This window comes from Rattus norvegicus, chromosome 15 (genome assembly GCF_036323735.1).
Source record: "Rattus norvegicus strain BN/NHsdMcwi chromosome 15, GRCr8, whole genome shotgun sequence".
NCBI classification, from domain to species: domain Eukaryota; kingdom Metazoa; phylum Chordata; class Mammalia; order Rodentia; family Muridae; genus Rattus; species Rattus norvegicus.
The window spans coordinates 54,950,979-54,978,798 of NC_086033.1; the positions used below are offsets into that span (position 1 = coordinate 54,950,979).

A 27,820-nucleotide genomic window follows, 5' to 3' on the forward strand; every position below is an offset into this window, starting at 1 on the left:
CACCTGGAAAGGGCATTCTTCAACCTCTAAGGTACCTATAAGCTATATGTTTCAGGTTCCCAGATTTTGGGAGCTGTCACCTATGCCAGAGTGGGTTTCAGTGACACAGCTGTCTTGGAGTCATTTTTGCTCCTGTAAATAATCCTGCACCCATATTCTTTAAGAAACCCCAATAGAACTTAATGGTTTAACAATTAAGACTTTGGTGGTGTCCTGACTTTGGTCTATTGTCAGTTTCCTATCTGCAGTGAGTAGACTGTTTCTTTCTCCCCAGAAAGAATGCACACAACAGGAGGGGAACAGATGGGAAACGGCTTCAGGGGAGAAGAACATTTACCAAGAAACCATAAGGCACCTTGTAGCAGGGTGGGGGCTCAGGGCAAAGGAGAGTTTGATATGTGGTTAGAGTATGGGTTGGGACTGAAATGCACAGCACTGTCTTTTGGCTTTCACTATAGGAACCAGAGTTGAGACAGTGTTTAAAACAAGGGCAGTGGGGGCTGGAGAGCTGGCTCAGCAGTTAAGAGCACTGACTGCTCTTCCAGAGGTCCTGAGTTCAATTCCCAGCAATCATATTGTGGCTCACAACCCTCTGTAATGAGAGCTGATGCCCTCTTCTGGTGTGTCTGAAGACAGCTACAGTGTACTTATATACATAAAGTAAATAAATCTTTAAAAAAAAAAAACAAGGGCAGGTACAATGTTAGCACTGTGAAATTCATGGTTTGAAGATTACTTTGTAAAAGAAAAAAAGGATTATAATAGCATGCATGTTGAAGTGTGTTGAGCCACAGCTGTAGGAGTTTGGGAAGTTCTTTGGAGACAGAGGACTCGGTGACTATTCAAGGATGAATTTTCTGGCTTGACCTTTTTCATTTTTTTGTGGCTATGACTATTTTGCCTGCATGTCTGTGTAGCAAGTATATGAAGTGCCCCAGATCAGAAGAGGGTATTGGATCCCCTGGAAGTATGGTTCCCATAGTGGTTCAGACCACTGTGAACCACTGTGTGGGTTCTGGGATGCCCTATGTGGTTCAGGTCCTCTGGAAGAGCACAGGCATTCTCGCCTGCTGAGCAAGCTATCCAGTCCCTGGCTGGGCCTTCTTAAACATATTTCCACTTTGACAGGAGGATGCCACCGAGTCATCTAAAAGTTATACCATACATTAAACTGTTAACAGCCTCCTTTAAGGTCCAGGGCTGGGCCTGGAGAGCAAGACTGGTGGACACAGGGTAGCATTCGCCCTTAGTATTTCTGAACATTTTTTTCTTACCAAAAAGTATTATTTCCAAGTAAAAGTTTGATAAATATAGAAACCCATGAAATTATGTATGTAATACAAGTAAAAAAAGACAGGGACTGTCCAGCTTTGAGCCACTGTTCTGGACTTGTTCTAGACAACCCACCCCGTCCCTTCTGCTTACACTCAGTCTGCCACAGAAAGTCAAGAGAATGTGGATCACGTCCCAGTGGACACACAAGCAACATCAGAAAACATTTCCATTCATGGCTTCGAAGCTCAGTAAAGGAGTTCAAAAGTCTTAAGGTGTTCTTACTGATGTTTTCAACTTCACAAAAGCCTGAAGTGATTGATCAGTAGGGAGCAGACACTAAACTACACCTTACTCAAATAAGCACTAAGGACAAGACCAAGAGAGAAAAAAGGTGATAATGTCTTTGAATAATACAGGGTGAAGAGCTGTCTTTTTTCTCAATAGACACGCTGACGTCCTGTGTTTCCTTTGAAGGCCTATGGAGTCCTTTGTTTCTCTAGTTTAGGAAACAAAGTCTTAAATACTTGACCACGGCAGAATCAGAGCCCAACATAGAATAATTTACAAACACCTGGACTAGAAGCCCTTTTCAGTGGAAGGAGCCTCAAAAATACTAAACTATTAAAGGTGCATCTACCGGAATCTAAATTTAGCCAGAAATAGCTCCTAAGCATATTAAAAAGTAGACTCTGTACTGTGTCCTTCCAATAATCCATTTGATTGTTGGCTGCACTGTTAGGCCGTCTTTGAGTTTCTTTAAGCTGTATACTCTTACTGCTGGCATTTGAGATAAATACCACTCAGACTACTGTGTGCTTTTCCCCTTTATCCAATTTACTAAAATTAGTATATTAAAAAAGTTAGTCAGGAAATACAATTAAAAAATTACACATTTAAAGAAAAATCCTCGTTTTCTTGCTCACCACAGTTAGTGCTGGGGTTAAAAACTGGCTGGAATTGCCAATGATTGTACAGTTAATACAGAACAATTATAGTCACGGTTTAACCAGTCACCTCTTGAACCAGAGAGTCTCATTCCTCTGTCACAGATGAGCAATCAAGGTCCTAACTATTTGTTTTCTAACTTTTGTGTTCTTTCTCACACAGAAGCAAGCAGGCTATACTGCAAAGGGTGCAGGCCGAGGTCCAGCGTGAGCCTTCATGCAGTCATTCAGGGCACCTTATGATTGGAACTGTATCCTTTTGACCTGGCCACACCCAAAATTCATGTTGAAATCCTAACCTCCAAGATGTCAATGGCACTAGGGGAAGGGACCTTTGTGTGGTCACATGGGTAGAATCCACGTGAGGGTCCAGGGAGAACAGTGGGTGCTTCCTGTTGTGACCTTGATTTTGGACCTCTAACCTGCACAGCTGTAACAATCAACTCTTATTGTTGATAAGCTACTCGCTCTGTCTGTATCTCACTATAGCACCCGCCTGCAAAGAGAACTCAAGGTCCAGGAAGGACAGCAGTCCCCTTTCAACCTGGAAACCAGCAGCGCTTCACTCTCCAGCTTTCTCAAGGCTCCACCACAGAACCTGAGATCAAATGGCACTGCCAGAACCTCAGCCAGGAATTCTCAAATTCCTGGGAGGGAGACACCTGGCCAAGTGTGGGTGAGAGCTGCTTTCTTTCAAGATCTCAGCATGTGGTTGAAAGTCACCCGGAACCCCATGTTGTTTACATTGCCTTGAACTCATCACACTGCTTCAGCTTCCCAAGTGCAGAGGTTACAGACACACACCACCACTCCTGACTCAGGGCACTCTACTTCATTGACGTAATATTACTGGAAATAAAGTCAGGGACAGCCTGCTAGTCCAATCCAGCCAAATCCATGGTTGTAAATGTTCTGCACTATCAAATGTTTGACTAGGACTGTATGAAATTTTTAAGCCATTCTAATGAAACATTATGCTGGAGCCTACCATGCTGACTGCAGGCAAACTCAGACTGTGTGCAGTCAGTGAGAAGCTGGGGTTGTTGCAACAGCTTGCCACCCTAATGGTACACGACTATAAATGGAGGAACAAACTAACACTCCTCTTTCAACTACAAGCCCCAAGGAATGACCATAGATTCCCAAATAGCTTGAAGGCAGTATGTGAGGAGGGTGGGGCACTATCTCACTGACCGCATCTGTCTAGCACCTTCGAGGTGCTTTGATTCACAGATCATAAAAATGTTTAGATCAAGGTCTGTCCAGTATTTATCATACAAACCAGAACTGGCTGACCACTCATTACTCGCTTACTAGGTTATAAAGATCCACAGATACAACACTTTTTTTCTTTGAGTGGACTCCATCTCTACGTAACTGTATGTGTTGGTCCAATATGGGACTCCATATCTGCTCTTCAATCTTCACAGGTCCCTGAAAAGCCATGAAATTTTAAACCCTGGGAGGTAGGAAAACGTAGTTCTTAATTTGGTACAACCTCTCTTCTAAAGTAAGTTGTCAACACCTAAACGCCCACTTCGCTGCACTAATAAAGCTCTGGCAGGATTTCCGAAATACAACTGAGAGGTAGGAGTCCCCAAACCTCCTTCCAAACAATGACTAGTCTCCAGACCAAATCCTTTATGAACCTCTAAAGTTTTAAAAATTTTGACCTAAAGTCAGAATTGAAATGTTTTATTTCAGGAATTTATTGCAAAACCTGCTCTTAGTGTTACTTTTTACTCAGGTGTCTGTTGCATTGTGTGCAAGGCCAGTGCAGGCCAGGAGCTGCATTTACAGGCAGTTGTGAGCCCGCCCAAAGTGGGTGCTGGGAACTGAACTTGGGTCCTCCAGAACAGCAGTAAGCACTCTTAACTTCTGAGCCACCATCGCTCTAGCCCTACTGGGTGTTTTACATGTAGAGGATTCTGAATCCTTTCAGGTAAGAAGCAACCTCAGAGATATGAGCTGGGTGTGGTGGCTATGCTAGTAATCTTAACACTCTTGGAAACTGAGGCAGGAGAATCATCATGAGTTTGAGACTGGCCTGATTAGGTGAGTTCCAAGTCAGCTTAGCTTCTAGATGAAGACCCAGTCTTAAAGTCTGAAATAACCACAACACTCCCATCTCTGACTTGCCAGGTGCTGTGGTGCATGTTTGTCTCCTACTACTAGAGGCGATGTCTGGAGATCACTATCTCATCAGCACAGTGAGATCGTGTCTGAGAGCAAAACACAATGGACTGAGAACAACCACTTAGATCCGCACTTGACAAGACTCACTTCCTATCAGGCAGTGTCAGTCAAGCTCTCCCTCGGTGTCACTGGAACAGCATCCACAAGGAATCTGATTTAGTAATTAATGGCTTGTTTTATTTTTTTAAAAAGCTGATTTTTATAACTGCATGTAGAGAACTAGACTTTATAAAATAGTTTCATTCTTTATGCACGTGGATTACCTTAAAATATGGAGAACCAAATCATTTCTTTGGTTTTTATCTCATGGGAAAAACGACGCACAGTCTCATCACATGGCTTTGTGATATTTATATTCCATTGCACAGATATGGGCTGTACAAATTAGTAACATGAGTTGTTTCTTAAATTCCAAACAGTTGTCTAAAATCTTATTACAGCAGAGGCCTAGGATATTAAAACATCAAGGCTGAAATCCTCTAAAGTAGTTAACACAACAATGAGAAGGTGACCGCAAATGCTAACAGGCTAGGCAGCAGGGCTATCGGCATCTACAGGCAAGTCACCGCGGTCCTCTTAGCGATGCAAAGGTCTATTCTTTAGGTACCCTTCCCTCATGGAAGTGCAGAAGTAACACAAAAATCCAGATTAGTGATGTCAAGACAGTTATATTCTTCCTAGTATGTAAACTCTATGGAAAAGCAAATCTTATCTAGGAACCCATACATCTGCTAACTCAAATGCCAAAGACACCACACTTAGAAAAAAGGAAGGTTTTGTTTTCTTTTTTTTAAGATAATGGTTTTTAATTGAATTATTGAGATGAAGAGACAGTGAAGCCCTGTTTGCTACTTACATGAAAAGATTTTAAAAACAATCACTGCACAAAATACAAAGGGGCAGGGTATGCTGTGGCATTGAATTTCTCCTCACTTTTTTTCTTGACGTCTCAAGAACAAATTAAAGTTTCCACAGCAAATTTGTTCTCAAAATGCCGAATGGTGAAACAGTTACTGGCTTCACGCTTCTGAATACCTGTTTGGAAAGAAAAAGAGTTTTGTTCTTAGTTGTTTAGTAACAAATACATTAACCCTCTCAGTTAACTCTTTAGACATAAAGAAGCATGTCACTACTCTATATCCACCCCATAATTTCCACATTTTAAATTTGTTCTCCACTGGGCCTTTTTATATATCCTAGCAACTGGGAACAAATGGCTTACAGATGTGCTGCCTAGTCTTGCGTCAACTTGACACACAAGCTAGAATCATCTGTAAGGAAGGAAGGAACCTTAATTCAAAGGCCTTCCTTCATAAGACTCAGCTGTAGGGCATCTTAATCAGTGATCTGTGTGGGAGGGCCCAGTCTATTGTAGGTGGGACTGCCTCTGGGCGGGTGGTCCTGGTTTCTATAAGAAAGCAGGCTGAGGAAGCCATGAGGACAGTAAGCAGTCCTTCATGGTCCCTGCACCTGCTCCTGCCTCCAGGTTCCTGCTTTGTTTGAGTTCCTATCCGGACACAGATATATGAGCTCAAAGCTTGGGAACATTCTAGTTCTGTATGGTGGCGTCACATGCCCACATGTGCTTGCAGAACTGCATACCAGGAGAGACAAACTCCATTCTATCCAACTGGTTTTAGAAAATTATAAGCCCGAAGAGTAACTTAAATGTCAGAACTCAAGGGTAGGTTTCACGTGACTCATCAGCCTGAGGTGAGAACAATGTCATTAAGAGGACTGGAAAGGAGCAGGAGAGCATGTTTCCTGGGTGACGCAATCCCACAGGAAGCAGGCTGCAGCGTGGCAGATGGCACTGGACTCTGTGGACCACCACACACACTTTTTGCTTTGCATTCATAATGGGCACATGCTGCTATTCTCACTGTTCAGGGGGAAACAAGACTTAGTGACAGCAGCACTACTGGACTCCTTCCTAAGTGTCCTGGCTATGACCAGCCTCAGCACAATCCACAGGGTGAATGGACCTATGAGAACTGAGATCCCTGAAAGTCTAAGCTTTTCTAGGTGAAAGTGAGGGGCAGACATCTCAAGCAATGGCATTCCATGCTGACTGATCGTTTCTATCTGAAAAGGGTGGCTTTGGATGGCGATGATTCTAAATCCCGGAAATACTAACCAAGTGATACAGCCTCCCTTTAATTTCTCACCCAAGCCTCAGAGGGATTATCGGACTCCCTTTACCTCTAATGGTTTCCCTGCGCTGCAGTTTGTAGGTTTCCTTGTCGTGACACAGTCGGTAAATGAAGAAGCCCAGGTGGTCCACGTTTTCGATGCGGTCGGTGATCACCATGTGCTCATGGATGAGGTATGACTGAGGCAAGTAGGTCCCGGCCTGCAGGTGAAAAATGTGACATAGGCTTTCCAAAGGTGCACTGAGCAAATCAAAGGCAGACAAAATTCTTAGGTGACAGTTTTAAAACAGGGTTTATGGATATTCAACTGTTTTTATAAATACAGTCTTGGTTTTTGAATTGCAATCTTGCTTTGTTGCTCAAGCTGGCCTTGAATTCCCAGACTTGGCTAGCTGTTCTGCCTCAGCCTCCCAGGGAGGACTATAAGGCATGGATCGCTGTGCCCAGCGATACATACAGCTTTGCTTCGAGATAGCCATGCCCAACTCAGAGGCATCAGAAGAAGCCAGTTAACAGTTGTTTTCTGGTGCTTCAGGAAAGATCTGGATGTCATAAAAACTTTCATATTTAAAATTTTTCTATTTTATTTATTATTTACTATGTATGTGAGTAGTATGTGTATGTAGTGTGTGTGCATATATACTGTCTGTGTGTAGTGTGTGTGCATATGTAACATGTGTATAGTGTATGTGCATGTATAGTGTCTGTGTGTAGTGTGTGCGCATATGTAACATGTGTTAGTGTATGTGCATGTGTAGTGTCTGTGTGTAGTGTGTGTGCATATGTAACATGTGTACAGTGTATGTGCATGTATAGTGTCTGTGTGTAGTGTGTGCGCATATGTAACATGTGTACAGTGTATGTGCATGTGTAGTGTCTGTGTGCGTGTGCGCATATGTAACATGTGTATAGTGTATGTGCATGTGTAGTGTCTGTGTGTAGTGTGTGTGCATGTGTAGTGTCTGTGTTTAGTGTGTGTGCATATGTAACATGTGTATAGTGTATGTGCATGTGTAGTGTCTGTGTGTGTGCGCGCGCATATGTAACATGTGTATAGTGTGTGTGCATGTGTAGTGTCTGTGTTTAGTGTGTGTGCATATGTAACATGTGTATAGTGTATGTGCATGTGTAGTGTCTGTGTGTGTAATGTGTGCATGTGTACAGTATGTGTAGGCCTGAGCATGGATGTCAGAGGATAACTTTCTGGACTTGGTTCTCTCCTTCCACTGTGGGTTTTCTGGACTGAGCACACAATGTCAGCTTGCATGGCAAGCACTTTTACTGCTGACCCATCTCTCCAGCCCAATTTTGAATGTTTTTTAAAAATGTTATTTATAAAATTTAAAGCATTACAAATAAAAAGAAATAACATACAAGGTTCAGCACTTTTTTTTTGTAAATCCCTTGGCTACATACACTGCAGAAGGGTGAGCTCCAAGAATGTTAACTTGTCAAGACACAGTACCAACACTATTAATCAGAAATAGCAAACACTTGATACCTTGATGTTAATAAGAAGCTCCAACAGGTTTCTGGGTGGCATAACAATGGAGGTGTTCAGAGGAATCACGTAGCACTTGTCCAGATTAAGGTCCAAATAAGCAGTGAGTTTCTGGAAAAAAGGACATGTCTCGGATAGGTCAGTGGACCTGAGATACACAGCAACTAGGTGTCTAAGAATTTTACCTGCAAGGTGGGCTGGCTTTAGAACTTATAAATCACTTGAATTTCAACAAATGAAGAACTTGGTGAGATCAGCAGGCAAGCCACAGGCAGCGAGGTGTGAGAAGGCTGAGCCTCACAGGGAGAGAGGAACCTACATCTATTTCTGTCTATCTCATTTAAGACAATACTTGACTACGTAGACCAGGCTGGCCTCAAACTTGTGATCCTCCAGTCTCAGCCTCCCCAGTGAGCTGCACGCTTGGAGTTTCCAACTTTCCTCCCTCCTCTCTCTTAAGTAAAAGCTAAGCCCTAAACTGAAGAATTTAGCAACTACTGAGATAAAACTGTAAAAACCTGGAGAACCTGCATTCTTTTCACAACCCTGGACATCAGCTAACCTTGTTAAAGTCATGCACAATGTTGGCAGGATCGCTGTCCGCAAACTCTGGTACAGGCACACTGATGAATTCAACTGCGTCTTCCTCAAAGATCTTAATATTCTCTTCAATTGTCTGGTATCGAGCAGCTGGGGCATCTGCAGAAGGCTCACTCAAGATGACGTCATCTTTGATGTACTTTAGTCCACAGTAGTACACATCATCTGGCTAGAGAGTTGAAAACACTGTGTTTCAGCAATCCCGCAGGAGACAGGTTTTTAAATGTAAGTCTTACTTAAACTGCCACCCCCACCTAAATAGTACTTTGCTTACAAACTCTTACTTTTCAGATGACAAGTCAGACAGTTTAATTACAGGGCTAGCACACTCTTTATCAGGTTCTGAAGCTGTTTCTTTAAAAAAGGCTTTTGAGAAGGAGGAAAGCAGCTGATTCCCTCTTTACTCGTTGTGGTAGATAAGAACAAACTATGAAATCTATCTAGTGTTAAGACAATCTGAAGAAATGTGTGTTCTGGCTGCACGTATGACTGTGTCAGATCACCTGGAACTGGAGTTACAGTTGTGAGCTGCCATGTGGGTGCTGGGAATTAGGCCCGAGTCCTTTGAAAAAACAACCAGCTCTTAACCGCTGAGCCATTTCTCCAGCCCACAAATTATTTTTCTGTATCTTATGCTTCTTATAGAAGAAAACACTACATTTAGAGAGATGTAGACAGGAGTGGTAGTGGCTCACACTGAGCACTTGAGGCAAAGGCAGCGGGACCTCTCAAAGCCCACTCTCATTCTATTAGCTCAGAAATGTTTCTCAGTATGCCTTTATCTTGCCTAGGACTAAATCAAGCATGGAGGTCACATAAACTCTGGAAGAAGACTTCAAAATTAGTTTTAAAATCTCATTTTGAAGCATTTTTCTCTACTTGGGAACATTAAAACATCTGAAGCAATCATAAAGGTGGGTTTGGGGGGGGGGTGGTATCATAAATTATAATTACGTGAATCGGTGTCTTAGCGCACTGAGAACACTATAAACACCGAGCCTCAGGCAGCCTTCAGAGTGACATCACCATCTCTGCAAGCCACTCCTAGAGACAGCAACAACAAGGGCTGTCAGGTAGCCTGAACCAGCTGTCCAGGGATGGGTCTGTCAGCGCTGCAGCTTGTATCGCCATACGAGTGGCAATTCATGACATCTCTTTACTATTAACTATGGTGGAAAATGAACGTCCCCTTTAAAAAATCATCCATGTCCAAACACTGACATTTGCTATCGACAGAAACTACAAGCTTAGAGCATGATGGGGGCATTCTAATTCACAGGGAAAAGGAAAGAAAGATTCAGGCCACAAGGGACATCATAATTCCTGCAGAGCTGGCAAGACTGCTCAGTGATAAAGGTACTAGCTACTAAAGCTAACACTCTGAATTCAACCTCCAGGAACCACACAGTAACAGGAGAAAACTGGCTCCCCAAACTATCCTCTGACCATGTCCCCTCCCCTATGAGTAAGTAAATAAATGTAGTAAAAAAATGCAAATACATTCTCCTACTTACCTGAAGTGCAAAATACTTGTAGAGGTATGCTCCTCCCAGGATGACGCCAGCGAGCATGAAGGCCAGTCCAAAGCACATGCACCAACACCACGCTCTCCTCTGGCCAACTGGGACCACGTCATCCGGGTCCTAGAATGTAAACAGAACAGCCACTTAGTAAGCAGGATAACAGAAGGCTTGGGGTTATTAATGAAGATGAAAACCAAAGTCTCTGATCAAAACTAACCATGGAATGAGGAACGGGGCACCGAGACTCACCCCATGTCTCCTCAGCCAGGGGTGGACACTGGGCCCCAGAGAGACGTCTAGGCATAAGTCCTCTCCCCCTCCCACCCCCTCTCAATATTCCATCCACTAACAGTGTCTTGAACACTAATAAAAACCCACAATTTTTATTTTCCGTACACAACTTTTGGCACCACGTTCTAACATCTGAAATTCAGAAAAGGTAACACCACGGCCTTGTCCCACAGTTTTGAAAGGCTGTTTTACACACCCAGGATATTTCCAAATTGCATCACTTATAAAATGGTTTAATCTTTACAAATAGTTTGTCTATTTCATTCCAGATATAAAACCATTCCTTAACAATCTAGGGGGAAAACTAATACAAGACTAACGAAAGATAGGACACTAAAATTCTTTGAACAAACAGAATCTAAAAATCAGGACAAAGGTAGGTCTCTACAATTAATTCCGTAATTCCACCCTACCCGAATCGTGGTGTGATAATGGCTTTCATTTTATTTTTAAGATCTAAAACTGAAACCCAGTATGGACTGTGGACGTTATAGGACACAAGTCATCGAGACAGAAAGGCTGATGAGTGATGAGGGAAATCAGGGTGAGACAGTGCATCAGCCCAGGGAGCAGCTATGGCTAAGGGATGAGTCACTTAGGAATGGCAGCTACAGTTCTACATTTTCCTTTCTAAGATAAGAGATCATATCTGAGTCCTGATGGGCAATGTCCAATTCCAAGTATTGTAGCCAACAAGAACAACGTTGTAGCCAACAAGAACAACGTTAGAAAGACGCATCCCATTGATTTTTAGGCAGATATTCTCACACCACGTAGCTTAGGCTGACCTCCAACTCGTAGTAATCTTCCTGCCTCTGCTACGATTACTGGCATATGCCACTGCGTTCACAGGGTTGGAAGCTTTATTGTAAACACACAATCATGGAGAATCATAAATAGTATTCGATGTGAGGTTCAGACCAAATGATGCGGCAAGGACTGCATTTGAGGTAGCTCTCATTGGTCATGGTATGTGGATGTTTAGATCAGTGAGTCTCCTAAAATGTAATGTGGAATGGGAGTGAATGGGGAAGAACTCATCAGATGTCCTGTGAGTGAGAAGTTCTAGGAATCCCGCATGTGGAAAGAGCTTACAGACCTAAACAATAATGCACACGCAGGTCTGCTTAAGCTTGCCTGACAAAAACATCACAGGAGACAGAAAGTGTCCTAGCATAACTGCTCTCAGAGTGGGGACGAGGGTGGGGGATGGGATGACAGATGCAAACAGTTGCTCTCTGCATTTGGTACCAGCTGTTCAGACAGCCGAGTGTGCCTTACCCAGCCCTACCTGCCAGGCTCCCTCCTGTGAGTAAATCAGCGAGGGGCTACGGACCATGGGTAGACGCTGAGAAAGAATATGCAGCCTCGCTGTTAAGTGGACAGTGAGTTCTCAGGCTTTCTGACTTCTGATTTATCATCAGAAGCAACAATGATTCTGAGAATGAATTACACAGGTCTAACGTGTATAAACCGTTGCCCTGGGCACCAGAAATACAGACTCTGCTGAGGAAAAAAAAGAGGCTGGACCACTGCAGAGAATAAATATACAAAAAGAGCCAAGCAGGTTGTGCAGACCTATAATCACACTTGGGGTGAAGTGGGAGGGACTATGGTCAGTGACTACCGTGAATAGGGGGTCAGCCTAGACTATACGGGAAGCTCTGGGCCAGCCTTACCTTTCATGTAAAGCCCCTTTCCTATCTAACGAAACACAAACAACGTAAATGTGGGCTCTGACAGGAAAGACCCAGAAGAGTGAGAGACAGGATGGGAGAGAACATGGTGGCATGGAAGGATGCAGGACAAACACACACTGCCAGGCAGAGGACAGTGTTCCAGGGAATGACATAAAAGGTGAAGACTGAACAAAACCGTGAAGGCAGAACGCAGCACGTTGCCAGGGAGACATGGCATGGCATCATGTTCAGTATGGTGGGAGGGAGCCTAGGGATACAGAACTAGAGCAGGCCACAGAGGGCTTTGGTATGGCGCTGAATTCTTAAGTTATTTTAAAAAGTCATTTTCTGGGCCGACAGAACTATTAAAGAACTTAGCTTTAGAACACTTATTCAAAGGGCAGCCAGTTACTCCACACCTGAAACATGGCTCGGAAAGAAAGGAATAAATTACAGACCTGAGTCGACAAACCACTGGAGCCTCCTAAAGCTGCCGTCTTCAAGGTCTGACCTCTTTCCTCCACATTGCCATTAGTCACTGGCTTTCTTGCATTAGAAGTTCATGTAGGGATCTTATCTCTTGCTACTAGGCTAGACAGTTCCTGTTTATTCGTGTTCGTTCTGCATTCCTAGAACTCTAACCCACACTTGGGGCTTGGTTAGCATGCAGACACTTGACGACCAAATGAAGAAAAAGACTTGGCTGTTTACATTTTCATGATTCACAAAAGTTGTACTGGCAGCCAGGAAGGTAAGAGAGGGGCAACATAGTCATCGTGGATGTGTGACAAGCTGGCTGTCCAGCGAAGGCAGGGAGGGACTGCACTTAACCCAGCATCTGTTAAGGCCAGTTCCGTGGAACTTGCTGGGCAAGGTCCTTTAAGAAGGTCAAATGTGAACAAATCATGCTTCTTACCAGCAGCAGTTTACGAACACACACAGGTCTGACAGATATGATGGCCCCATTACGAGCTGAGTCACAGCAAAGCACATGCACTCAAGATAAAGGTTGTTAATCAAGCCCCTGCGGTGGCTGAGGCAGGAGAACTGCCACAAATTCAAGGCCAACCTAGACTGAGGTGTGTTCCAGGTCAGCCAGGACGACCGTGTCAAAAACTAAAAATAATAATTTTTAAAAAAGCGTTAAGAACGTAGAGCTCGGACTGGAGAGGTGGCTCAGAGGTTAAGAGCACTGACTGCTCTTCCAGAGGTCCTGAGTTCAAATCCTAGCAACCACATGGTGGCTCACAACCATCTGTAATGAGATCTGATGCCCTCTTCTGGTGTGTCTGAAGACAGCTACAGTGTACTCATATATGATAAATAAAAAATAAAATATTAAAAAAAAAAAAAAAAGAACGTAGAGCTCTAGAGCAAACCTTGTACCTGCTGGTTTACTAAAATACACAGCACAGCCTTTCCAGTCAGGTGGACAAAATGCTCACTAAAGTTGTCTCTTTCTACTCGATGCAGGGCTTGACATCCCAGCCAGTAAACAGCTGTCAAAAGGCACAGGGTGCGAAAAAGAAAACTGTAGAAAACCTAACAAAGTCAAACTATTCTACTACAGATCAACTATTAAATCTCACCTGCCCTTGGACTGGGTGGCCTAAGCCCATAGTCCCACACCTGGGCGGCAGAAGCAAAAGAACTACCAAGGCTGGGCCACAGAGCCTCGCGGCTCCTGCCAGGGAGCCCAGGCTGTTCCCAGCACGCACGTCAGGTAGCTCAGAACCCTCTGTGACTACAGTTCCTGGGGATCTAACAACTCTCTGGACCTTAGGATCCATATGTGGCACACGAGCCTTCTCAGGCACATACACATCCGTGTAAATTCAATAAATATTTTAAAATATGAAATAAGTTCAAAGCGACCCCTCCTACATAAAATGTTTTTAAAGAATGCCTAGGTTACATGAGAACCTGCTTCAAAACAGCAAAAAGAAAAAGAGAAAAGGAATAATTATTCAGTGTCATTATTCAAATTTGTTCCAAACTAAAACCAACCCAAATATCTATTAACTGATAAGCAGATTCCCATCTATCACATCCATATTATGAAACATCAGTGGCCCTGTATTTCGTGTGTGCTCCTCCTAGTGCTTAAATAAACTTAATAAACTCTAGGTTGGCGTTAAAAACAGACGGGTATGTGACTTCCCTTGGCCTGATTTAACCGAGGGCACACAGTTGCCTCCTCCCCTGCACTGTGCTGTAACTGCTGCGCCTTAATGGTGCTCAGAACTCCCGCAGGCCCCACACAATTATCATCTTAATCTTCCTCAAAGTCAAGATTTTAGCCCAGTTTATTAAAAGCACGCCCTGGCCTACTCCCATCCTCAATAGATAAAGAAGTGGCTTTCAGGGTCTGGCTGGTGGTCCAAAGCAGGAAGGGTGCAGTTAGCAGGCAGCCTAGACAGTTTAAGACAAAAATAAAAAATAAAAATAAAAACAGAATGCTGGGGACGCAGTGTGCGGAGTAAGTACTTCGAGGACACATGATGATGACTCCAGTTCAGTCTGAAACACAGACGTGGTGCAGCGGAATATCTTTCTCAGGTGCCACGACATGCTCTGGTAACTTACCAGACAGTAAGACAAGACTACTTAACTGTACCTTAAGCAAAATGAAGTCTAACTGCATCTTACTTTCATTAGTTATAAATTAGATCACCTCAGTCAGTTCCCTATGAGGCTTCAATAAATGGGCTTCAGTCATTAAGGTAGCTCAAGTAAGACCTAAGGTTTAAAACATTTATTATTCAAAGCCACAAATCCTTCGCATCCTCTGCCGCTTCTAATAAGCCTTATTTACATGATAAATTATATAATAAATGGAGCACAAGGAGCTTCTTAAGAGGTGTCTTCTAAAGTTTGTCAAATGTAGTGATTTGAGTCTCACAGCAAACGCAACAGTGGTGTCTTAGAAGCCACGTCACTAAAGAGAAAATTATGTCAAGTATAAAAACTACAGGTCCAGGGCTGTGCCAGCGGGTAGAGTGCTTGGCCAGCAGAGGTGAAGCCCCAGGCTATGGTCTTCAGCACCACCTACAGAAAACCAGCTACAGCTGGCACCCCGTGTGCTTAGCCCTGAGGATGGAGAACCGGGGAAGCAGAGTTCAGGGTCATCCTCAGCTACACAGTGGGTTAAAGGCTGGAGCACAGCAGACCCTGAATGAATGAACAAATGAATGAGTGAATGAGTTCTTAACAGAGACAGGGGAAAACATGGTATAAAAAATACTAGGTATAAAAATAAGAACAAAGGAAAAAATAAAAAATATAGTTAATTCAAAATAGCATGCACTAGTGAACCATCAGAAATAGATTACTTGGAAACATATATTTTTAATTATGTTGGACTAATATAGGTAAATATTGACGGGTTATGAAACAATCCAAAGGCTGTCCCTTGGAGAAGATTCTGGGAATAGTCCTCCCTTGGAGTCCTGCCAAGGTCTTGCAAAGTCTTTCCTCACTTTTCTGTGATTAATCTATGTTTGCTCTGCTTAAAAGGAAAAAAAAATTTGGCATTTCCTTGTATGCAAAGGAAAACAAAAGAAATTATTTTCAAGCCAGGAAATAGAGGTGGGTTGAATGGCTCTGCACTGGAGAGCTTGGCTGTTGTGCTCAGGGGTCCCCTGTAACTTCTCTCGCTTACTCCACACTGCACTGCCCCGAGAGTTCTACAGCCCCCCAAAGGGTTTGCTTTTCTTTTACAGGTTGTCATCACAAGACTCTTCATGGTCAGTCTCCTGGGCACTGTCTCCAGTAAGCAGTACATTGTAAGGTAATTACTGTATACATTTTTAACTCCTACGCTCACAAAACTTTTACTGAGTACAGTAACTCTTTTTCCCAGACTAATCTAAACTATTTTCTAAGATAAAGAGTAAAAGTAGCCTTAATATGAAAAAAGGGAATTTGAAGTACACTTTTTTTCACTCTTGGTATTCGGTCCTTAAGATTATGGTATGCACACCAGGCCTACAGAGTTCTGGGTCTTAGTTGAATGAGAGATGCTCTGCTCACCTGGCTTCAACAATAAGCTACTTTTCTCAGTACAGGAACATAAACAAACAAACAGGTCTCATGATCTTCCCACCATCAAAGCATTAAGTTCTCAGGTGGATGGAACCAAACCTTGGACAGTATGTTCAGGACAGCAAACATGTCTGCCTTCTTTCTTCTTCATCCTGACCAGTATATAAAGTTTGCTTCCCAATTTCCTTTATAAACAGGACTGTTATTGTCTCAATGACTAACAAGGCCCACGTAGGGATATTACCTTTGACACATAAACAGGAAGCAGGTTCCCAGAACTGGGCATGCGCTGAGAGGAGCAGAAAGCTGCTCTCGGCATTAAGTGCCACAGTTCACAGCGGCCTCGCCAAGTTAATTAGTACTGAGCTGAAATTAGGAAGTACAAGTAGCATGTTGAATCGGGAGTTATCGAATTAGTCTATATTTAGAACAAGGGCGATGAAAGAAAGGAGCTCTGAGTGGCAATGGTGATGCCAACGACACTGCCCTGCCCTCACATTTTCTTCGTTAACAGATTCTACACTATATATATATAAGCAGCAACACAGGAAGAAATTAGCAATCTAAGCTACTGCTAACATTTTGAGAAATCTGCAAAATCTGAACCAAACTGCTAGCATCTTCCAAAAGGAACGCATGCCTAGGTTAAATAATCAGGTCAGAATTAAAAGAAAAAAAACTGAGCGTGGCTGTAAAATAAATGCATTTAGTGATGGAGCCTATCAGTCAATTTTGTATCATTAGGGAAAGGCAGAGTATCTGATGCAAAGTAAAATACTATGAAATATTAATTTATGAGTAACTTAAAAATCGATTCCTTTTCTGCAGTTTAAGATCTCCTTCTTTGAGATGACCACCATTTTCTGAATGCTCATGTACTCTATGCTTTCTAGAGCTTTACCAAGGACCGCTTATGAAGCACAGGTTGGCAGAGGTTCCAGTTCCTAATGCTGTTATAAAGCAAGGAGACATGACTGGCAAGTGCTTTGTAAGCAGTATTACATACAAATTTTACCTGTTGTTAACAGGTCCAATCTCTACAAGGAACAAAACATCTGGCAAAAGCAGGGTTTGCCCTCCCACCGGAATCCGATGGTTACTCCTAACAACTGTCTCCTTAAAACCTGAGAGTTTTCCGAACTCTTTAGGAACCAACACTGACTGATTCGCTCCTTTTTCTCCCATGCTTCTGGCTCCTGATGGAGAGATAGAATCTTCTTGTGAAAGCAGAGTTGACATTTTAAAAGATGCTGTCGGATTCATAGGATGTTTCTTTACTGTTCATCAAATTATATGGAATAGTGTTTATGAAAAAGTACTGAAATCATATACTCGATCGAGGCAAACCTATAATGGAAAATATCAGGTTACCAACATGCATACTTTAAGGTAAAGCTTGAAAAGCCAAGGTATAAACAAACACTTAAGCACAGTAAACACCTGTAATTATTAGTACCCAGGGAGCAGAGGCAGAAGGATTGCTGCGAGTTCAGGGCCAGCCGGGTCTACACAGCAATCTAGTCAAGTCAAACCAGGACCACACTGCAAGACACTGACAAAACAGAAAAGAAAGAAAAAGAAAAATTAAAAGTAGTCACTGAAAAGCAAACCTCAGAGCACAAAGGCCCAAAGCAAAATCCCAAACTGGTAGTGAGCAGTGTCCAGCAGACACTCAGACGATGGCGGTCTTGGCTCTTTGGAGAGGAGATTAGAGGATGGTGGTGCATTTTTCTAGGTCATCTTGTCAGGTCTTAAATTAGTGCCAATAATCCAGACAGTTTCCATTATTATCCATTATTAATTATCATTAGGCCTATTGTTAGTGCAAAGGGAATATTCTAATTAAACTTTCAAAAGCTACAGTGAAGGTGGAGCTGAAAGTCCAAATATTGATTTTCAGCTAATGTTTATCTTCTGAAAACTCCATGAGGGAACGGTGAAGGCAAAGCAAATGAAGCTGTGACCCCATGGAACAGACACCATGGACAGCAGAGTCTGTCAACAAAGTCTCACAGAGGGGAGGACCTCACAGCATGGGGAGAAAAGCCCCAAACTTCTGCAGACAGAGAACAAAATGGAGCAAGAAGACAGTGCAGGAAGAACTAGATTCCAGAATAGCAGCAGAGCAGGAGCCGAGGCACGGCACCCAGGAGCTGCCGCTGAGGTGGAATCTGACACCGATGGGATGGAAGGATTGGCTGGCAATGTGCACACCTGCACTCCCAGTGCTCAGGAAGCGGAGACAGGAAGAGCAGTGTGAATGGAGGGCAAGCCTGGCTACACCATTCTAGGCCAGCCTCAGCTACAGACACTGCCTTGAAAAGAAGAGGGAGGAGGTGGGGCCAGTGCACTCAGATATTCGAGGCTTTACAAATTGCTAATCACAGACTTTTTTTCTAAAGCAGATGAAATGCACGAAAGCGAACATGACCCAGAAGGACTAACTGACTCTCTGGTGAGTCTGAAGATACAGAAAGGAAAATGGACTCCTGTCAGAAGACGAACAACCAAAAATTACACAGAAAATTAAGTCACATTCCCTTCTCCCTTCAGCTCCAAGAAACGGTGATCAAATCCAGACAAAAGAAAGAGGTTTTCTACAAGAAAGTAGAGTGCAAGTATATACATTACTCTGTGTAAACAGCCCTTGTCAAGTGCAGTAAAGGCAGTGGCTATCAATTCAGCAAAAAGTTACTATGCACACAATGAGGACAGATTGTGTGTATAGTGAAAAAGCGCACGTGTCCATGATAACTGTACCTGTCTTTCCTAAGGACACTACCAAGGAGTAGAGGTAAAACAGCACAAGAATTAAAAATAAACTTTTCGAGACAACATGAAGCAGCAGTCTAAGCAAGTATTTCTGGAAGTTGTCACCCAAGTGTGGTGCAGAGGTCCCTGTCAGGGACCCACAGTCCTATTATTTCCCTAACAGGGCTAGGACGCTGCTCTGTCATTCTCTGTCGGGGCAGCGCAGTCTCCACAAGCTGAACTCATGACATCTTAACGAACAGCATGGCCGTGCAGACTCCAGCTGACTTCTGTCAAACTGTTCATTAAACACTGCACGACTCTGGGAGCCTTACTTTTAAACTGTCTGAGTTGTCTGGAAATGTTCGTGACTCACAGAACAGCTGCTTGTGTTAGGAGTGTTAAGTAGTCTGCCTTCTTTCTAATACAGTAAATATCTTTTTATATGAAATCTGCAGAATGCAAAAGTTCCTTGGGTTTATGAACAATTTTTTTTAACTTTTACTTAAGATGCTGGGGGCCCAAAGCCCTGATTCAGAGAAATGTGGAGCTCAGATCACGTGAAGCTGAGTGGTGTTCACACAATCAGATGGCAGCTCACTCTGCTCAGCAAAGCCACAGAGCAGAGCGGCCGAGTGGCCACGCTGTAATAAGAGACTCGGAGTGAACATAATTGCTTCTGATTAATTTAAGGGCCCTGACATTGGAATATGTCTCTAGGGAGAGAAGAGACACTTGCACTAGAATCATGACTGTCTCTAAGGAGTAAGGGCATATTGTAAAGGAAAATAAATAATTTCCCAGTTGGTGGCAAAATTCTTTCCACATTGACTGGGATGTTAGTTCAGGTACATACGTGTAAAATGATCTGTCACTCAGGAGCATACATTTTTCTGTGTATAACTGCACCACAGCCTCTAAGAGTGTGTTCTACTAAGATATTACAGACTATCTACATCTTAAAACTAAATTAATTCTAATTGGACCTAATATGTAGTGGAGAAACACACGTTTTAAAATCCTGGCGTTTTTATGTCGAAGGACTCCAGAAGAACAAAAGTGTCAATACTGATCTACAACTGATGTGAGGTGGGGCATACAGAGCAGTATCACAGACAATAGTCCAAAGCAGGAATGAGTGGCAGGGGTGAGGGGCGTGGCTTCTGAGGCCTCTTATTCACTGTGCTGCTGATGGAAACAGATGTGGAGACCAGAGGTGGTATAGTCAACTTGAGAGGTCAAGGCAAGGTTCAAGTTTCTGTCACTAACTGTATTGATGTGCAAACTGTTATCACTTCCCCTTAACTGAGGGCACTGGATAAAGAGGAAGACTACCACTTTTTTACTCTTTCTCCTAATCATTAGAAAATGGAGCTATCATTCCTGGTTCCTGTGCTATGGAAAACCAAGCATGACGTCACACCTGAATGCAGGAGTCAGACTTTGCCAGCTTGCTTTCCACACGGAAGGAGATTATAAAGTGGTGGTTCACATCAAGCCATTAGTGTTTCAAGCTAATTACTATATGAACTTAGGGAAAAATCCTGATTTGCCCTTAAAACTGCTGTATTATAATATAGAGTATTACATGGAGTAGCTCAGTGGTAGAGTGTGGGCTTACTGTGTGGGCTCTGTGACCAAGAAATAACCATTACCTGTACCACAGTACAAAGAGTGGACCTGATTTCTTTTAAAGAAAAACCAAAGAGAGTCTAACTTGATTAAATGTGCAAAAACTCCAGCTTCATTGATTCACATACCTGGGCATAAGAGTAGTTTGCCAGGCTATTTAACCTGGCTCGCCTCTGCTGACTAAAACCGATGGGACTGGGTCCTTTATATACCAGCCAAAAAGCAAAAACAAATACTAAATGAGTAAGAGTGGCCTAAGCAGACTGTCCCTCGAAGTTGCTGTCCCTCTTCTAACAGGGATCTCCAGATGCTACAGCGATCTCAGCGATTTCATTAACAATGAGAGCTGCCTCTCCGGCTAGGCATGGTGGCGCACGTGCTCAGTCCTAGGACTTAGAGACCCCAGGCAGGAGGATTGCCAAGGGTATGAGGCCATCTGGTCTACATAGTAAATTTCAAGCTAGCCTGGGTTACAAAGCAAGTCTCTGTCTCAGAAAACAAAGGGAGAGGGTGAAAGAGAAAAGGAAATTAAACTAGCTATTTGCTTCTTACAGTAACTAATTTTAACCAGGTACAATGGCTCAAGCTTGAAGTCAAAGCACACTGAAGTCGAAGGCAGGAAACTGGTGAGCTCTCCGGGCCAGCGCAGTTACACAGTCCCAGGTCAGCCTAGGTTACAGGGTGAGACCCTGTCTCAAAAACATTTAAATTAAGTATTGCAGTCATATTTAAGAAAAAAATTAAGATGTACACTTTATACTCACTATGAAAAACAAGCTTAATTTCTAAAAACAATCTGACACTAAGAGTTCAAGACTCAGAAACAGGAGTGATAACATGTATCTGCAGTCTTCACACTCATGAATTGCTGAGTTCTGAGGCCAGCTTGGTCTATACAGCAGCTCTAGAGCAGCCAGGGCCATAGTATGACCTTGTCTCAGAAATAAACAAACAAACATATCCCAAGAAACTTAAAATTTTAAATATTAAAAATCTAACAAAGCTTGTTCCTTAAGATAGAGTCCAACTACTTTACTGAATACGCATTGTATAAACAAAACTGTTTGTGCAACTATTTCAAATTTTAAAAGTAGTAAATTTCCAGCTAGGAACACCTGCTCACACCTGTGATATCAGCACTTTCCAGTCTGAGGCAGGAGGATAACTACAGTCCTACACTAGCCTAGGCAATAAAGTCCAAACAAACAAACAAACAAACAAACAAACAAATCAATCCCTATCTCAAAGCGAAAGAGGTTCTGATGCTGTGCACGGCGCCAGCTTCTTGACCAAATTTGGTACTTGATTGCGAGTATTAATAAACCAAGCTATAAATGTTATTTCAATATTAACCTGCCTTTAGTCATATTCATATTAGCACCAAGTCATGAATCACTTCAGGAAAACCTGTCAGCATTAGACAATAAAACAGTTAAGTCCAAAGTTAGGAGATTCATTCTCGCACTAATCATTTTTTCATTTCTATAATTCAATTTAAATTTTCCTGTTTGGGAATAAAAATTATATTATCAATCCAATTTGTCCTAAAATGGGACAACTACTGAAACACTTAATAGCTTCCCCGCCCCCCTCAACTCAATGTAAAGACTAAAATTCAGCAATTCTTAAAAATGTTTTTTTCCATTCAATTATTAGTAGCATAAGCTTAAAGTTTGTGAGAATATAGATCCTAAATACAGAAGAAAGTGAAAAACCACCATTAAGGGGAGAGGACTTTTCTAAAAACAAATTTTCTTTTTTTTGTAATTGTTGAAGTTAACATGGCAAGTAATGGGACTCGTTTTGGAAAGTTTTCGAATGATGTCCTTAGTCACTTCTGCGGTGCAGTCCTAACCCTTGACCTCAGCGCCCTATCATGCAAAAGGCTGGCTGGGAAGCTCCTGGCAGAATAGGCGCCTGGGGTACCTAGCTTTACACACAGACTGAGCTGACCACAAGTACAGCCCAGGGTTCCTTCCTCTAAGACAGTCGGGAGTGTGAAATCCCTTATCTTAACAGGTAGCAGCTATGGCCTGAATCCTTTGGTGGGAAAGTCCTTAACTCCTCCTCCAGCCTTCAAGCTCTAATTACATGACATATTTAGGGCTGGAGAAATAGCTCAGGGCAAGGTGTAAAACCCTCTTCAAGTGTGCACAAGGCCTAGGTTCAATTCCCAGGACCACAAAAGTGGAACTCTTGCCAGTTAAAAGAGAGCACCTTTACTTTGACCCATTTCTTTGTCCAGATGGTCTTTACTAACACGATATCGTACAAAAGAGATCCAAGAGGCTTTAGTCAAAACATGAATTCAGAAAGAATATCGTTCCCGAGAAAGAATGGAGCTTTTGAAGTCACTTCAGATATTTGGGTTATGGTTTGATGACACTGAAATGTCTCAGATGACTGTTTCAAACATTCTTCTCTAGGCACTGACATACAGGTCATGCTTTTGCAACATATAACAAACACTTGGTAAGTTGATTACTGAATGCATTAAATATACCTATATCATAGCTGAGTTTTAGTGTTTCTGATTTAAAACTATATATAGCTATTCACATAAGACTCTTGGGTGGCGGAGTTGAATTTCTTAAGTTCTTAGAGGTTTATGAGTATGCCAAGGATAATATTTGGCCTTGGCCAGCTGGGGACTATCATCCTGGCAGCTAACTTGTCCTCCAAGCAATGACAATGACAATATGTAATGTTACCCACCCTCAGAAAACCGAGTATCTCATCAGAGATACACAGAAGCACCTATCTGTCTCCCAGAATAAAACCCTCACTTGAGACATCCACATCCTCACAGAGGTCAAGATCTAATGAATGTGGAAGTTTTACTGGCTCGAGCCAGGCATGGTGGCACACGCTTATCCCAGCTCTAAGAGGCAGAAGGCAAGAGGATCACTTCACTTTCCAGGCCAGCCTGGTCCACACTGAATTCTCAGACAGCCAAGTCTATTCTATAATAAACGTTTATAGTCAGTGTCTACAAACATAAATTATGTTAATAGGTAATGAGCTACACACAGATTAAAGAGCCAAGCTCCCAGGCCCCCTGTAGAGACCAACATGTCTCACTGAATGACTAGTCATGCATTTTATGTCCTTCCTCTACCCCCTAAAGCCACAAAAATACCAGAAAACACCATTACAGACTGAAACCCAGATTATCAAACCGATCAGTCCTGACCACGAAAATAGCGAAAAGGCAGAAAGCACAACCCAGCCATTCTGTGACCATCCAGAATGTGTTTGTCACCCATGCTGCCTGTCTCCTCTGCTCTGCAGTCTCACCAACAGCTCGCACGGCTGTCTAAGGAACAGGCAGAAGGAAGAGCGTCAGGAGCCGGTACTGCAGCACCGGCTGTGGCTTATTCCCTGCTCCTCCATGAGGTAAGCAGAGCTGATTACATAATCCTCCCCTCCACTTGGTTCCTTCTTCTTGGCCACTGACTCCTTGTAGGGCTCAAGGGAGGAATATAACAAATTAAACATGGAAAGGAAGAGAGGAAATTGTCTTGGTGAGGAGAAGAGGACTTGTCCCCCCCTCCCCCATTAAAACAATTGAATTGTTAGCAGGGTGTGGTGGTATGTGAGTATAATATTAGCACTCCAGAAGTGAAGACCAGAGGATCTGGAGTTCAAGGTCATCAGCAGCTCCGTGGCAAGTTCAAGTCCAGCCTGGGCTATGAGAGGCCTTGTCTCCAAACCCCAAACAACGATTTTAATTATTGTAAAACTGTAATTTATAGAATCCATGCATCTTCATACAATTTTAAAACTGAAAGAGTCCTTGCAGACCATCTGGTTTGATCCTTGAATCTTCCCCTCTCCTCCCTCCCCCGCAAAAAAAGAATTTAAGCTAAAAAAAAAAAAAAAAAAAAAGTCAAGCAGTTATATTAGACATACTTGGGGCTCTGATGCAGTAACAGTATTTTCTTTCTATCTGCAAATATACTTTCCCAAGGTTCAAAGCTCTGAACACAAAAATCAAGGGCTGCTGCCTGTCCCATAGTATATCCTTATCACTTCAAACCGACCTTTGTCACACAGATACTGATACTATGGTTCTTTGCTGCTTCTGTCCCTCTAAATGCTGTGTGTCAATCGGGATGGGTCTGAGAAGACATCAAGACTGTTGACCGAAAAATGTGGAAGAAAAAAGTAACAATGTGATCAAAGTGACAGCTGCTGGGATGCAGAGCAAACGCAGACCAGTCTGAAACTGTCAGGGGAGCAGCGGAACTGCTTCCAGAAGGTTCTCACGCAGGGCAGGGGACAGTAGAACACAGCAGTGTAAACGTACGAGTGTGTATGTTACATAAGCCAAAGACAGAGCAGAAATCTTACAGTAATCCTCAAGCACATTCTGTAAAAACTGGTCCATGGCTACTGTGTAAAAGTGTTAAAATGCTTTCTTTCTAAGTTTTCAACCAGCTTGGTCCTGGGGACCAAAGGAAATGCCCCAGGCAAAACACATTAAGGTTAATTCTGTTCCCAGCCCAGGCGGTCAGACAAGGTGGTTACCACACAGTGCAGCCCAGAGGAGCAGCAGAACATTATGTAATCACTCCGCAACCCTGGGATGAGATCAGTTCCCTCACTCAGTAAGCAGGCCTTTCCTTTATTCTTCCTACTCCCATTGTAGAGATATTGTTCCCCACTGAGAAGAGACTTCCAGCTTAGAGCTGGAAAAAGAATTAGTTTGAGGGTTTTTGTTTTGTTTTTTTATTTTTATTTATTTATTTTTTGGTACTAATCAATTTGGCTGTGACTTCAGTGTGGCTATAGAACATAAGCCCTCACTTCTCTTCCTTTGGATAGAGAAATCAGAGAAATTAAGAAATAAAAGCAAAGTATACAGTTATAAACAGTTACTTTGAAATAAAAATTATTGTGAGCATATGAGAAATCCTAAGAGCTTGAAATTAAGACCACTACTTCATAAATGGCAAGACTGATTCAAAGCTTCTTGGCAAAGTGAATTCTGATGTTTATCTAAGAGTTTCAAACCTTTACAACAGTGGAATAAAAAAAAAAAACAACAGAGAAATGACATCATTGATACTTTCTTGGAGTGGGAGGAGTTATAGTTTTAGAATGCAAAGATCATGTACCTATAAAACACCATAGAGAATGTATATTTGAAGCTGGTCATAGCTACGCACACCTGTAATCCCAGTACTTGGGAAGAAAATGAAGGCAGGTCAGAGTTCAAGGCCTATCTGAGCTTGATGGGACTCAGCAGTCTCCACAGACAAGAATGCCGACATGGAGTTACGACTGGGTACCTGACTACAGGTCTACTCTAGATTAAAATGTGCATCTGACAAAGAGATCCGAGCGATAATTCGCTACAATTTTCACCTGTGAATGCTAAATACTTTTTCAGGACCACCAGTGTTTGTACAGTGTTTGTTCAGGAAAACAATACTAAAACCAGAACCTTTAATTCTTTTAGGAGATCAGTTCACTCTTCTTATCTCAAGGGAAGACAGTCATTTAAAAATCAACCTGATGTTTGCTTTTAGCTGGAACATTTCCAGAAAACATGTACAAACAGCCCAGATTGCTATTATAGTCTCAAAAAATGTATAAAGCAATAGTGGCCTGTTTCTTAACAGTAATTTTAAGTAGATCATTAAAAAAAAATTAAAAAAAAGCTAAAACACCCCTTACTACTTGTACCATGGACACAAACGACTGATTTTAAGTCAAAACTAAAATTACCCAAGTGACAATAGGTATTAAGAAGTGTTCGTGAAAAAATGAAGCAGCACCCTCTGTTAATATCTATAGGTATCAAATGTCAACAGCCTAAAGACGAGGCAGAAGGAAAACTTAGGAAACAATTTTATTTATATTTAAAAGAATATTACTGTAAGTCACTTTTAAAAACTGAATCCAGTAACAGCTTCACTCAGTGTTAACGGGGAATGTGGTAAAATGAGGGTGAATTTTGTGGGAATGGGAGCAAATTCCTACGTTCAGGTTCCAGTTTCACTTAATCCAGAAGTCCCCACAAAGAAGCTGGTAACATTTAAAAGTCAACTGTTAGGTTACAAGGGAACAGCCACAATAGCAATTACTTTCACCTGGAATATCTGTTACAATAATAAAATCACCAGCCAGAAACTACTCCCAGTATACTGTTGTCTTCTTTCTCCAGACCCCAAGGTGTTCACCTGCCAACACCGAAGGCCTTTTGTAGGCAAGGGAGTTTGTAAAAAAAAGGGGCTTTTAAAAAAATTAAGATGCTTACAGTTGCTGGACTTAGTCCAAGTGCTGTTCAGCCTAGAAACGAAAGTAGGAAACAACAGAGGTTTAGGCTTGTTATGATGTCAGCCATTTTAGGCACAGTATTTATACTGGAAGAAAAGTGCCAAACTCGGTAGTGGCAGTGCCTGTCGCTGCAGGTTCCCAGGCGACCGAGCCAAGTGCAAAGCCGCGGGAGCTCGTACACCTGTGCAACTGTCCCCTCGGGGGTCGCCAGGGCCAGGACCCCGCCCCGCCCGCTGCACACACACACCACGGTACCCAGGAGCGGAGGACCGTCCGGGCACCCATCCCCGCCGCGGGGACCCCGCCCACGACCCGAGCCAGGACCTTGCAATCCACCGCCACGGCATCCGGAGGGGCGATGAGCGCCTCCTCGCTGCTCTTGGGCTCGTCCTTCTTGGCCTCCTTTTGGGCCAGCGCCGAGTTGAACGTCACCTTCACCATGGTGCGGCCTGGGGCGCCCTAGGCGGCGGCGGCGGCGGCGGCGGCGAAGGCTGGGGTCGCGGGTGGCAGGATCCCGGCTGCGGGTGCAGCCTCGTCGGCCGAGCTCAGGGCACGACTCTGCAGCGGAGGAGCGAACTGCGCGACAGCAGCAGCGGCTCAGTGCAGCGCGGTTTCCGGCCTCGCAGCTGGGGCGCGGGCGCGGGGCGGGGCCCGGAGGGGCGTGTTCTGTGGGCGGGGCCTTGCGCGGGGCGGGGCCTGGCTCAACGCCAGACCCTCTCTAATTCCCCCCACCCTGCTCATACACAGTGGGAATCTAGCCAGGCTTTGTGGAGGGCGCGCCTGGCTGAGCTGGGACTTGTTGCCCCTCTGGGCTGCCTGGATTTTCCGGTTTTGAGTTTGCTTCCAACTAGTTCTCCTCTGGGGCCCAGTGTTGCAGGTTGATAAGAAAATGAGGTGAACTCTGTCGGTTGGCTACACAGGATAAGTTAACTTCTGATAGCTCCAA

The 27,820-nt window shown here is 43.2% G+C and overlaps 1 protein-coding gene across 1 annotated transcript; it reads right to left on the minus strand.

Annotated features, from left to right (window-relative positions):
* Positions 1-4,570: 4,570 nt before the first annotated feature.
* Positions 4,571-27,477, minus strand: Itm2b (integral membrane protein 2B). Its single transcript, NM_001006963.1, has 6 exons — positions 27,199-27,477; positions 10,184-10,312; positions 8,632-8,838; positions 8,070-8,180; positions 6,618-6,768; positions 4,571-5,450 (listed from the first exon to the last, which is right to left on the minus strand). Exons 1-6 carry the CDS (start codon positions 27,313-27,315, stop codon positions 5,365-5,367), a joined length of 801 nt encoding a protein of 266 aa, NP_001006964.1. The 5' UTR covers positions 27,316-27,477; the 3' UTR covers positions 4,571-5,364.
* Between the last annotated feature and the right edge of the window lie 343 nt (positions 27,478-27,820).

Coding starts and splice junctions, on each gene's coding strand:
- Itm2b (NM_001006963.1), bottom strand. CDS start 27,315: ATGGTGAAGGTGACGTTCAACTCGGCGCTGGCCCAAAAGGAGGCCAAG. Junction 10,313..27,198: donor CCGTGGCGGTGGATTGCAAG/GTCCTGGCTCGG, acceptor TTTACATTCTAG/GACCCGGATGACGTGGTCCC. Junction 5,451..6,617: donor GCGCAGGGAAACCATTAGAG/GTAAAGGGAGTC, acceptor CTTTCCAAACAG/GTATTCAGAAGCGTGAAGCC.